The 13,201-nt window shown below is 41.1% G+C and overlaps 1 protein-coding gene across 1 annotated transcript; it reads right to left on the bottom strand.

The window, feature by feature from the left end:
* Window positions 1-430: 430 nt before the first annotated feature.
* Window positions 431-3,926, bottom strand: LOC134464449 (E3 ubiquitin-protein ligase TRIM39-like). The gene is made up of 6 exons (XM_063217893.1): window positions 3,444-3,926; window positions 3,238-3,333; window positions 2,198-2,428; window positions 1,973-1,995; window positions 1,731-1,849; window positions 431-1,529 (listed from the first exon to the last, which is right to left on the bottom strand). Exons 1-6 carry the CDS (start codon window positions 3,846-3,848, stop codon window positions 1,012-1,014), a joined length of 1,392 nt encoding a protein of 463 aa, XP_063073963.1. The 5' UTR covers window positions 3,849-3,926; the 3' UTR covers window positions 431-1,011.
* Window positions 3,927-13,201: the final 9,275 nt, after the last annotated feature.

Here is a 13,201-nt window from a genome sequence, read left to right as displayed (position 1 = left end):
CATTGTAATGGGGGCAGCTCTTTGTTTACATTTCAAAAAAACATTTTTATTTATTCCCAAAAACATCCAAAAGGTTATAAAACATAAGCAGACAACTAGCAAACAGCAGTACCTTTTGGGAAAATATTTGGAGTTGGCCTATGTTTCATTTTTTTAAAATGTAAACAAACGCTGCCCCCATTAGAATTGCTCATATCTCGGAAAGGACTGAGCCGAAAAATGTGGCATCACCAGGTACTGACAAGTCCAGGGTAGCGTGAGCAATACAACTGCATGTTGAAATTGACCAAACTGTCCCTTTAAAACATCCAGTTGTAGGCCTATGTGCCATGCACCAAGTCATAATGAAATAGAGGTGAATGTCCTTATTTTGTCCCCAATTGGAAGGAAAAATGACCTCCAGATGTCTTATCTGAAATACATGGGCCCATTTGATTTATTGAGTTAGTCATACACAAGTACAAAGACATTTACAATAAAGTACATCTTACAATAGTACATATTTAAACAGGGTTGTGCTGAATGCAGACGCCTCCATTAATGAGCTCTGTGAAAGGAAAGACAGCTACGCAGGCACATGTAGTCTATATATAATGTCAAAATAATACAAACTCAAAAAAGTCAAATTTCACAGTCTGCTTTTTCTCTTAGGTAATATAGCTAACTTATCCTACAGACGTGCATATATTGTTTCAGATGAATGTATAGGCTATTTAGGCCTAATTGTAAGCACTAGCTCTGTCCCATCGGAAAAGATTGTGACACAGATAAATAATAGCCCAATGATCGGCTACTACCAAGTGTTTAATACAACTTTCCTTCATTATGTCTTCTCAGGAGACAATTTGTTCCTGCGTTGAGCATCAAGCTCAAGCTCAAGCAAATGGAAGTAAATACAAGGTGTACCGTATACTGTATAAGCTGTATAGGCCTATACATATGTAACAAACCTGCTCATCAGCCTTACGAGTCAACCCACCACCTTGTGGTGATGAGCAGGGTCGTTGCATACTACTTCATTTTTCCAGGAAAGAGAGTCAATGGGAAATCAGTGCTTCCACTACAAAAGTATGGAAATATTTTCTCTTTGAATTTGCAGCTGTAAGTGCACAAGGTGTTGTTTCTGTGTGGATCACAGAATCTGATTCGCCCCTGATCATAGTCCAGCCACACACGAATAATCCATGGGTCTTCTTTCACAATGATCTCCGTCTGTGCTCGGACACCCAACCTGTACACACCATCACTGAGACGTATGCTCCAGAATCGAGCTTGAGGTTCCATCACGAGAAGTTTCTTTCGATCCACAGTGTCTTCCACTACCCCGATGGTCCATTTCTCACTATCACCAACTCCAACATCCCAGCAGTGCACACCTGAGTTGAAGCCTTGTGAACCCATCACTCCAACATAAAACCTCTCAGGGTTGTCTGGAACCAACAGCTTCTGTGTTGTGTACTGGACAGTTGTGCAGTCCTGCGAGACAAAAAGCCTCTTTGATGCTGTCAGCGGGTCCAGCGTCACTGGAGCTTTATTGAAGGAAAAAAGAATCGCTCAATTACTATATATTTCTTCAAACATAATTTCTTAATTAAGAATTCATACCATTGTGCTTTGAACAATTTTGCAGTAATTAAAGAGCAACACATTATGGTATTGGATGAAAGGGTTACATGGTAAACATTTTGATTTCCTTCTAGGTTTATTTATTACATTCAAAAGCAACATACGTTCTTGGATAAGATCCTGCATTTCTGCCCACACTGCAAACAGAGATCCAGGGAGAGTGATGTCTTCACAGCTGAGCTTTTGTACAGGGGCCACAGTATCCACTGCACTAGTCTGAATCCTGCAGGGTTAAATGACATAGCATAGTGGAAGGTAACACAAATAATATAAAGATAATTAGCTTTGTAGCCTATAACACTTCGACACAATATCAAATGTACATCATTGAAACAGGATTTCTCACCTTTCATAGTTGTTGTTATAGTTCTGAAAAAAAAATCAATTTGTTAGACTATCAATTTCATCAAGGCAGTAATCAAATACTGTAGAGTTAACTGATTTCATAACCAAGAGTGTGAAGTTACCAACCATAGGCCTATAAAATCTATTTAATTGTATGCTTAATAATCTCTAATAGTGTTTAAGAACTTTTGCATGCAATACACTCTAAATTCTCTATTGTGCCTACCTTCAGGAATGTAGCATCTTCCTCCTCTGATTCTTGCTTCATTTTTTTGATGGTTTCTGAAAGACTTGTGATCTGCTGTTCTAATTTGGCTATGGTTTTGTCCACTACACAGCACTTTTGTTCTTGTTGCTGTCGTAGACTTGTGATCCATTTAGCCTCCTTGTCATGCAGAAACTGGTGGAATCTCCGGAACTCATTCCTTACTTCTTGTTCCATAGCTTCAATGTGGTTCTAAAGCACAACAATATAGGTAGGTTCAAATGAACAGTATGTGCACAGGGGTGTTAAAAGTAGTAATTTCATGATGTAAGTACACTGGTACGTAACATTGCATATTAATGGGTCTACATAATTTATTTCTCTGTACTAAAATGAGGTAGATACACTAAAACTCTGAGACCTTAAAATAAAGTGTTACTGGAAAAAAAAAACCTGCCACATATTTTATTAAACCGGCTCAGAACCAGAAGGCACTTGAAAGTGAAGTGAAAGCCCATTGGGAAACTCCAACTCCCATTGTCATTGTGACACAGCACTCCACAGCACACAAGTGCACACTGCACACAACGAAATTGCATTTTATGCCTCACCCGTGCAAGGGGGCAGCCCTCAGTGGCGCCCCATGGGGAGCAGTGCGGTGGGACGGTACCATGCTCAGGGTACCTCAGTCATGGAGGAGGATGGGGGAGAGCACTGGTTGATTACTCCCCCCACCAACCTGGCGGGTCGGGAGTCGAACCGGCAACCTCTGGGATGCAAGTCTGACGCCCTAACCGCTCACCCATGACTGCCCACTTGGTCACACATGGTCAGTACACCCAGCCAGGATGTGTCGGAAGAAAGCTTTGGTAGAGCTTTTCCTGTCTTTTTTTTCCAGGGTGGCATAAAAATATGGGGGAGGATTTCAGAATGTCTTTGTGGAGATTCCTCGCACAGGGCTTTACTGTCATCTTCCCACCAAATGCATTTGTATCTGCATTTAAAATGTCTCATCATTTTGTCTAATGCTATTTTTGTAGTTTGATAAAACATAAGCCTACCTTTACAACATTGCTATCCTCTTCATTCTGTTTCTTTGCATTGGTTAACACGAGCAGATTTTCCTCCAATGTTTCAATCCCTGTTTTTAGATTCACCTGAAAGTAAGACATGAGTAAACATTTCAGTGGTAAGAATAACCATTGAAATGTGGATTTAAAAAAATAAAATAAATAAATATAGAATGGTGTAAAAAAATTTAGCTTACCTTCAGATCCTCTGCTGCCTCCTGAACAGGGGAGCATTTGTGATGTTCATGTTGCTTGGAAACTTGACAAACGACACAAATAAGCTGTTTCTCCTCGTGACAAAACAGCTTACATTTTTCTCCATGCAGTGAGCAGATGCCAAAGTCTTGATTCTGTCCAGAGGCTTGATTCACACGCTTGAAAGACTCACAGAGGCTCTTGAAGGCCAAACTCGGCGTGGGTTCATCAGTCAAACATTCTTTCCTGCACACGGGACACAGCAAAACCTTCAGGTCCTTCCAGTACGTCTGTAAACACTCCTGGCAGAAACTGTGACTGCACTTCAGTGCTACTGGAGTCGTGAAGATGTCACAGCAGATCGGGCAGGTAAGGTTTACTTCTGAGAGAGAAAGCTGCTCAGCCATGGTGATCAGCTGATGATGGTAGGCCTACTGCTAGAAAGCTGGCAACCGCCGTTTCCTTTATATTTACCCAGTAGTAGTTTCAGTTTCTATTACAGAGAAACCGGCTCATTTCCGGGTCAGAATGTCTAACATTCCACAGTCTTATCTAATGCAAACAAGATTAACTATTGGTAAGCACTTCAAAGGAGAAATACGTCTGTAGGGCCTGCTATTCCAATTGATGGCAGGCTGCCGGTGTAGTAAAAAAAAATGATACCAGCGAAAAGCAACTCAATTGGTAAGATTTTTAATAACGGTACCAGAGAGATTGTTGTTAAGAAACATACAGTATTCAAACCAACACAGCTCTGCCATTCTGAAAGAACAGCTCCCCATAAATACAGGTTGTCCCCTCCCACAGGGAAATCGTTGTTGTCTGTTTCTTCTCAAGGGTCATTAGGTCACAGTGACACCTCACATCTGTGGTTTCCATGAGAAAGTGACATTGTTTGTGTTTATCTTCCTGGCCCATTTGTTTATGACCACCCTCTGACCTTTGTGGTAATCAGTGAGTCTACAAACTTTCCCATCTTACAACATCCTTAAATTACAGAGACTGAAATTTTACCTTCATTCCCAGACACATGTGACACTCTGTACACTTTTTTTTTGGGGGGGGGGGGCGACACTGCTGGCGACGTGTGTTACCCTCCATCTCTCTTTGCTTTCTTTGCCCCCAAGGAATACAATGACACTGTACTAGGCAGAGAGACTATGGACACTAAGGGACACTTTACTGGCCACTTGTCCTGGCTTCTATGTGCCACTCAGCTAAGGCACATGCGACACTGTGGACACTTTATTCTATTATTATTTTTGGTGTGTGTGTGTGTTTGTGTGAGAGAGAGTGTGAGAGATATGCCTGGGCAAATGTATGTAACAGTGAGCTATATATGGTTATTTTATGTCTAAGTATGTGTGTAACAGTGAGCTATATATGGTTATTTTATGTCTAAGTATGTGTGTAATGTCTTGTGAGCAATGTCTTTATTTATGTATGTGTGTATGCTACTTGACACCTTAATTTCCCCCTGGGATCAATAAACGATACTCTACTCTACTCTCTACTCTACTCTAGACTTTTGTGAGTTTACCCTCACAACACCTTTGATTGCAAAATTTCTATGTGCTACACAGAGTCTCATTCTCTCTGATCGAAGCGAAACCACTGTGTGTGGAAAAGGACAGGTTGGGACAAATTCTTTGATAACTCCTAATCAAATAGACAATGAAAGTATTTAAAGTATTTATATAGTAATTCAGGACCAAGCTTATCCTGGTGTGTATGTCTATGTCTATGTGTCTGCTGTTTTGTAACTAGGATGTTGTAAATGTTCTCTACTGCACTGTGACATGGTCCTACAGCATTTTCAGGCCACATTCCACAAATTCCATGTTCCACAAACCCAATACATGCCCGTAATGGGAAATTAAAGTTTATGCTTCTTGTACTGGAATAGCACACCAGAGGAATATACTTTCCTCCCATCCAGAGCTTTGGTTTGATTTGGTTGAAATTATATTCTGGCCTGTAAGGTATAAGCACATTTACAGTGTCCTATAACTGTTGTCTGGAACTGTTATCCTCTAACTTCACCTTCATAGTCATTTAAACAAATGACACCTGGTTCTCTGATACTTTCAATGCTTCTCCTTTGTTATTACAGACTGTAATGTGCTTGGGAGAGTTTTGAAGATTTGGAAGCTGGCCATATGCTCAATGCTGTTAGCACTAGCACTAGTTCCATTCATTCATGTCCATTCACTATTCCCTCCATAATGTCCTTCTTCCTGTCATCCATGCAGATAATAAAATTGCTTGTTTCAGTGTCACACTCCATCTCCATGAATAGTGATTCAGAATTGGTGATGTGACCATAGATTTGAATAGAATGTGCTTGTCCACTTCTGTTGTCGTCCAGTAATAGTAACCAGTAGTTGTCATCAGGCATTAGTTAGTAGTTAGGCCCCCCTTTGAGAATGTACCTAGTCAGATTGAAGCGCCAGACGGCGTCCTCCACATCAGAGGTGAGGTGCTCAGCTCCAGTGCATTGATCCAACATCTGACCAACGTAGGTGGCTCCGCATAGCTTTCCCTGTGGGATGGGTGGACTCAAGTCTTTGCTGTTGTCTCCCCAGAGGGCTGTTGTTGGTCACGTGGTCTCATCCATCTGCTTGTCCTATTTCCTGGAAGGCCAGTAGGGGTGTTGCCTATTGCCATCTGTAGAAACACAAACCAGAGCACCATCAAATTCTTGGCAAACATAGTTTTTTCTAACACCAATTCTTCTATTACAGGCCTATTCATTATTATTAGCTTCACAAATGTATCACTATCACTTCTAGATCATTTACCTCTTCCAAATATGTAATATGCTTTCTCTAATCTCTCTACTTATTGTCATTTAACACGTAGCATTTATTTCATATTACTACATTGTTCTAGACAATTTCTCAAACCCAACAAAACCTAAAACACAATTTGTGACTATACAATGATTGTTAACCATTTCCAGTTGCTTACCTGTTTCAAAATATACCAAACCCTTGTAAATGTTCTGGCAGTTTCAAAGTTTAATTTCTAAATCTGATAAATTTTTTTAAATCTTTTCTGTCCCTCTTAATGTCTGAGTTAAGTAATACGGTTTTGAAATTAAAATTTTGTTCATCATTTTTTCTTCTTCTGTATAACCCCCCTTTTACATGGGCAATATATGTGCCATGTAAATTGCTGTCTCTCATCTGCTATGAGGTTAGATCCCCGCCCCATATACGGCGCTAATGTTGGGGCACTGGGCTTACCTTGGTCCCCAGGGCGAACGCAAGCAGAACGTCTTCCTTGACAGGCGAGCACAGCCCTGAGCAGACCTCCTTCTGGCTCTCCTCCACAGTTCACACAGTGGGAGAAAACTCCCGGACAGATACATAAAAGTTCTCAGTGATATTCCATCAGGGTAGGTAAATCCACAAAGGTTTCTAGAGCTACATGTTCAAAGGCACATGGCCAGTCTCTTAACTGAGCTAGCTCCAATGCCAACCCAAAGGCCCAGCATGCGAGACTAGCGCCTCATAAAGTGCTCACCTGTTCCCCAGGTCTCCAAGTGACTCTCCTTGGGCCTATGACAAGTAGGCCCAGGTGACTCAAAGGTTAAGCAGCGTCCCCATGTGGTGTGACCGTGTTAGTGTTCTCTATACTAATGCGCTACCTGACATTACCTTCCCCTTCGAAGAAAAAAACAACTTTTTTTTATAAACTCATTTTCTCATCTTTTCTACTTAAAAAAAAAAAGTCTCTACTTTTTCGTCATATTTACATAATTACATGATTCTCTAAAAACCCCAAGACGAAACCTAAATGTCATACCCACTTTCAAAGGCAAAAGACAATTCACAGCCCTGGTAGCTCACAACAAGTCTTCAAATTGACTAGTCATCCCAACAGTCACTGCCGAGCTCAGGAAATATACGGCCCACCACCGTATTTCAGGGTGACCCCTTACCCGAGAATGGGGTATGCCCACCTGCAAGCGTGGCCCAGCAAAATACATCAGGCGCCAGATCAGTGACCGCAGTACAAGGGCTATGATGGACCATGCCCAACAAGTGCCATGAAACATCTTGCAAATCAGTTTTGGTCTCAACATGAAATGTAGGTTCCACAGACTAGATGCTACCTCCCATAGCAGCTCAACCTTATCAGACCTGCCAACAGAGCGCTCAACACTCCTCATGTGGGTCTGAGCAGAGGAGCCATATCCCTATTTTATTATTATTACTCATTTTTAGCCCATCACATTCTATCGAGGATACATTTTTAACCTCTAAGGGTATTATTTTAAGGTTGTTTTTTAAATTTATTTATTTATTTACTTTCTCTTGCTTTCTTGCACATTCCTCTAGTATACTTGATATAGGATAGGCCTACTTAGTGCTATTCACTTCCCCTACCTAATGTACTTGCACAGCCAGCGTTTTTTTGCACACCATTGCATGTGGTCATTGCTTGACACCAGTGAAGTTGAAAGTTGAGCGGAACTGTTGAATAGTTTGTCCTGTCCTGCCTATTGTCATGTCATGTCTGTTATATCTGGGTGAATGTGTTGTATGTGTTAAATCTTTTGTTTTTATCATGTCATAGGCAATACAACCTGCCTGATGTGTACCTTACCTGCTGACAAAGATTTCCCCATTGGGGATAATAAAGTTTCTAACTAACTAACTAATGTCCATGCCACTGCCACTGGCAGCTTCACAAGTTTTCAAAACCTTGTCATCCTTGTTGCAGACAGCCTCTGTCATCATTTCCCCACTAATAGAACAGAGTTGCAACCAAACATCCTGAACTTGATCCTCCACAAAAGGTCCATCCCCCTGATGCCCATCATGCTCCACACAGCTACCCCCAGTAAGACCTGAGAATGCCCCCCTCCCCCCCATGTCAGAAGTGGCTACAGAGGAGAAACGTCATTGTGCCCATGTAGCTTGCCATCACACACTGTCTTCTCAGTCCCTGTCAAATCCTCACTGACAGGTTCAGTAGACACTTCAACTGCCTCCACTTCAACAGTGACCTTAGTGCAAAAATGTTCCAACAAATCGACAAAAAAATGTATCGCATAACAACTGTATCATGTTTTACTACTTGCTCGCTGTTGCAACCAACTCTGCCGAGTCTAAACATTCTGCCATTGTGGCGCAAAAATTATCCTCAAACAAATAAGCACATTAGCTGTCATTCACAGCGGTAAAGAATGTATCCCCCAAACCAATATCAAGCCCCTGTAGCTACTCTACACTGGGCTCTGAAGTGCCAAGAGGACACACCTTGTAACGCCGCATTATGTAATAACGGTGCAATATGTAATAATGTAACAAATTATTACATACTGCGGTGACAATCGCCGCATTGTGTAATAATTTACGCATTTCGTAATAAATTTCTTGAACGCATTTCGTAATAACTTTTTTCTCATCTTGTAATAAATTATTACAAAATGCGAAATTTATTACGGAATGCGGCCGCAACTTTTTTTTTTGATGGAAATGTAATAACATGGTGCATTATGTAATAAACTATATGGATATGTATTTTCTGCACTTGGATTCACTAGGCACAACACACACATAGTCTCAGTGACATGGTAGTCACTGCCCTCTCTCTCTCTCATTCTTCTCAGTTCTCAAACTGCTCGAGAGTCGCGAATGATGCGGTTAAAACCGTTAAGAAATCATTTCACAACGTGGTGCAACGAGGCCAGCGAATGTTTCGCACTTTCTGCTACATTGCACCAATTTACAGCGACATTAAATATGTGGCGCGAGAGAGAGAGAGAGAGAGAGAGAGAGAGAGAGAGAGAGAGAGAGAGAGAGAGAGAGAGAGAGAGAGAGAGAGAGAGAGTGTGTGTGTGTGTGTGTGTGTGTGTGTGTGTGTGTGTGTGTGTGTGTGTGTGTGTGTGTGTGTGTGTGTGTGTGCACGGAGACAAACCTGGCCCATATTGATCTTAAGCCCCATCTTGGCTCTTTGGAAATATTCTTACCATTACAAAGGCTATTTTAATATTTTCCCCCAAACAACATGAATCAAACCCCAGGAAAAGACCAACCATTAAGTGACTCGTGGGGAGCTGTCCATGCTGGTGGTGCTTAATTTTTCCCGATATTTGCCCGTGGAGTAGTGAGTCTTTCATGTCTGCCTACATGACCTTGCGCGCCAGGGTCTGACCATGGTGCTTTTTGCTTTTTAGCACCCGAGAAAAATGCCACTCTTGTTAAAAATTACATAGGTATGCTTACGTCCTATTCAATTCAATTTCAGTCCACTGTTCAGTAGGCCTATTAGGCTGCAATCAAATTCAATAGCCTATGCTCATCCACATGCACGCGAAAAACAATAACCCAAGCGGCGGGACTAATTCGATTATATTCCTTCCAAAAATGTCCGAACGTCACAAAAATCAGTTATTTGCATTGTCCGTAATTATACCAAACAAAAAGGTATCAATAGAAGAAATCAAGTCTTCAGTTTCGATAATCCACGTTAGAAATCCTCAACAACAGCAAGCCATTCCTTCTCTGCTATGAGGCAGGCAACGGAACAAGTGCAGACAGTAGGCTATATGACCACATTGATTCTGCACGGCTTGAAAGGATTCTGTCTAAATTAAATATCTTGGATAGCCTATATAGACCTAGGCCTAACTAGATTTGTTGCAATACAGATTCATTTTCTATAGCCAGAAGTGTTCCGTTGGACTGACGAAACCGAACACGATCAAGTTTGCAACTTCTTTCCCTCATGCGCTGTCCGTCAGCACCACCTGTCATTAGACGTCCGATTAGCTTTCATTACGTGCTGAGGGAAAAACTCTCGCCATTAGGCCTATGTGCTGTTGCACTGTTGTGAGGGATATCACCAAATAATTTAGATAAAAGTCAGAACATTATTTTGGCAATGAAAGGCACACAGGTGGCTGGAAGCTCAAGCAGTCTTCAGTCTGTTCATTTAAGTTTGTTGGGTGCTCTTGGATATCGGGTATCAGTTCATGTAGAGAGAAGAGTTCACCCAGGCACTCCAAAATAAGGTGTCCAAACGGGAAGTTACATTAAAAAGCCTTAAATGGTACTGGGCTGGGGTTACATTAAAAAGCCGACATGTTTCGACCTCACCAGGTCTTCATCAGGGCTACGTTCACCATTGAAAAGAAAGGCCTCCCTTAAATAGTGACATCACCACATGTGACCCATTACGCACTACACACATTTGCGCACACCAGAGAAAACAAAGATTAAAAAATAGCCTGGGGTAATAAGTGATGCCACAGAAAAAAATGACCAGAAGTACAAATAAGCATCACAAAAAACAAGTAAAATCAATATCCTCATTTAGACCAGGATAGCGCATGGCATCCAGTTGGTGTATCCAAAAAGTCTCCCTCTGATTAAGTATTTTTAGCCTGTCCCCACCCCTCGGAAGAGGTTTGATATGTTCGACGCCCTGTATGCGCAGCAGAGAATCATTTTTCCCATTGTATTCATTGATATGTTTCGCCATGGGATAGTCAAAATTGTCCACTCTGATAGCATATTTATGTTCTGCTAGCCTATCTCGCATGCGCCTTTTTGTGCGTCCGATATAAAAGAACCCTTCAGCGCAAGGACAAGTTAGGCGGTATATGACAAATGTAGAATTGCAATTAATGAAATCTCTCTGTCCATATTCTCTCGTGGTTTTAGTATCCACAAAAGATTTGGCTCGTGTAACATTTGGGCAGTGGGTGCAGTTCATACATCTATGAACTGTCGTAACAAATAAAGGACGGGACTGCTGGTGGCGATGATGTTTCTTTTTGGTCAATAACCTGTTGCGTTGTAGGGAGCGCGCTTCACTGTATGCGTTTTGGATGGCTTCCTTGGAATATTCATTAACTAATATTAACTTTCTGGATTTGACGATATATAAAGACGCGGAGGGACAGCTGCACACCACCTTATTCAGAAAGGCGACCTCTCGGAACACCATTCTGAGAGCGGATTCATTCCATCCCCCGCATCTCATTAGAAATATTCCACACGGCCAATTCCAGAGATTAAGGCGTATCTGTGATTTCGAAAATGATTTTCACGAGCAGGCCGAGCTGATGGAGAAAATATTCAGTGATAGAGCCTATCACCCTGAAGCCATCCAAAACGCATGGAGTGAAGCGCGCTCCCTACAACGCAACACGTTATTGACCAAAAAGAAACATCATCGCCACCAGCAGTCCCGTCCTTTTTTGTTACGACATATAGTAGGCTACACAAGCGACGCGGATCAGGCAAATTATTAAGAACAATTGGTCCATTATTGAAAGTGATGCGCAACTACGTGAGGTGTTCCCAGAACCACCCATGGTGTCTTTAAAGAGTGCACCCATCCTAGGAGATAAATTAATGCGCTCTCACCTACAGGTGAAAAAGAGAGAAACCTGGCTGCGTAAACCCATTGGCACCTATAGATGTATGAAGTGCCCTCACTGCCCAAATGTTTCACAAGCCAAATCTTTTGTGGATACTAAAACCACGAGAGAATACGGACAGAGAGATTTCATTAATTGCAATTCAACATTTGTCATATACCGCCTAACTTGTCCTTGCGCTGAAGGGTTCTTTTATATCGGACGCACAAAAAGGCGCATGCGAGATAGGCTAGCAGAACATAAATATGCTATCAGAGTGGGCAATTTTGACTATCCCATGGCGAAACATTTCAATGAATACCATGGTAAAAATGATTCTCTGCTGCGCATACAGGGCGTCGAACATATCAAACCTCTTCCGAGGGGTGGGGACAGGCTAAAAATACTTAACCCTATACTGCACGCATTATTTTCCCATCATGGAAAAAATTCTTACTGTGTTTTTTGTCACATAAAATGAACTTCTTAAGACATATTTGCAATTTTTTTCAAAAAAAAGTTTTTTTGGGGGGTACTTTTAGGTTTGTTGCCATATGGCAACATTGTGCAGTTACGGAAAGGATCCAGTGTACATTTTCCCTCCAGACCAAACAAGGGTCAAACAACATTATGGATTATTTTATAGAAATATAATTGTTTTTATCCCAGAAAAACATTGAAAGTTTACCCACAAGTTCAAGGGAGTTATTTAACACATTTTTGTCACTGAGAGAACAAGTGAATACTTTTTATTATATCCCAGAAAAGCAGTATTTCAGTGGTATTACGTTTACCAACCACCAATGAATATAGTTGGTGTTAACACAATATTTGTGCATAGATTTGCACAAAAATGTGTATGGTAACTGTCTATAATATGTACATGAACTGATTTAATTTTGGAAGCCAACACTTTCAAGATGGCCGACATTCAAGATGGCCGATTTGCGAGCCAGGCATCTTTCATCATAACCGACAGTTTGTTTGTCATAACATTTGAATGGATGCTTGGATTTACACTAAACATTGTGTGATAACACTCTATAATAAGTAAATTAGCCATGTAAAATTGTGAGGCCAGTGCTGTCAAGATAGTTGACTTTCAAGATGGCTGACTTTGAAGTTGGCAATCTTTCGAGACGGCCTACCTTTTGTTTACGCTACAACTTTTCAATAGGTGCTTAGATTTGCAGTAAATCTTGTGTGTTAATAATATAATTGGTTTATGAGCTGTTTGAAATTTGGAGATTATGCTTTTAAAATGGCTGACTTTCAAAATGGTTGACTTTGTACAATAATTTTTGATCGGGTTGACAGATTTGCACAAACGTTGTGCGCTAATTAGCCTAATTATAACAGACACATGAAGTCAAAACATTT

Source organism: Engraulis encrasicolus, chromosome 15 (genome assembly GCF_034702125.1).
Source record: "Engraulis encrasicolus isolate BLACKSEA-1 chromosome 15, IST_EnEncr_1.0, whole genome shotgun sequence".
Classification (NCBI taxonomy): domain Eukaryota; kingdom Metazoa; phylum Chordata; class Actinopteri; order Clupeiformes; family Engraulidae; genus Engraulis; species Engraulis encrasicolus.
This window is presented reverse-complemented; position numbering and strand designations above follow the sequence as displayed.

What these genes read in the sequence shown, in the direction of transcription:
- LOC134464449 (XM_063217893.1), bottom strand. Translation starts at nt 3,848, where the DNA reads ATGGCTGAGCAGCTTTCTCTCTCAGAAGTAAACCTTACCTGCCCGATC. An exon ending in AGGCAGCAGAGGATCTGAAG is followed by an intron (nt 3,334 to 3,443) that starts GTAAGCTAAATT and finishes TCTTACTTTCAG; the next exon opens with GTGAATCTAAAAACAGGGAT. An exon ending in AGGATAGCAATGTTGTAAAG is followed by an intron (nt 2,429 to 3,237) that starts GTAGGCTTATGT and finishes GTTGTGCTTTAG; the next exon opens with AACCACATTGAAGCTATGGA.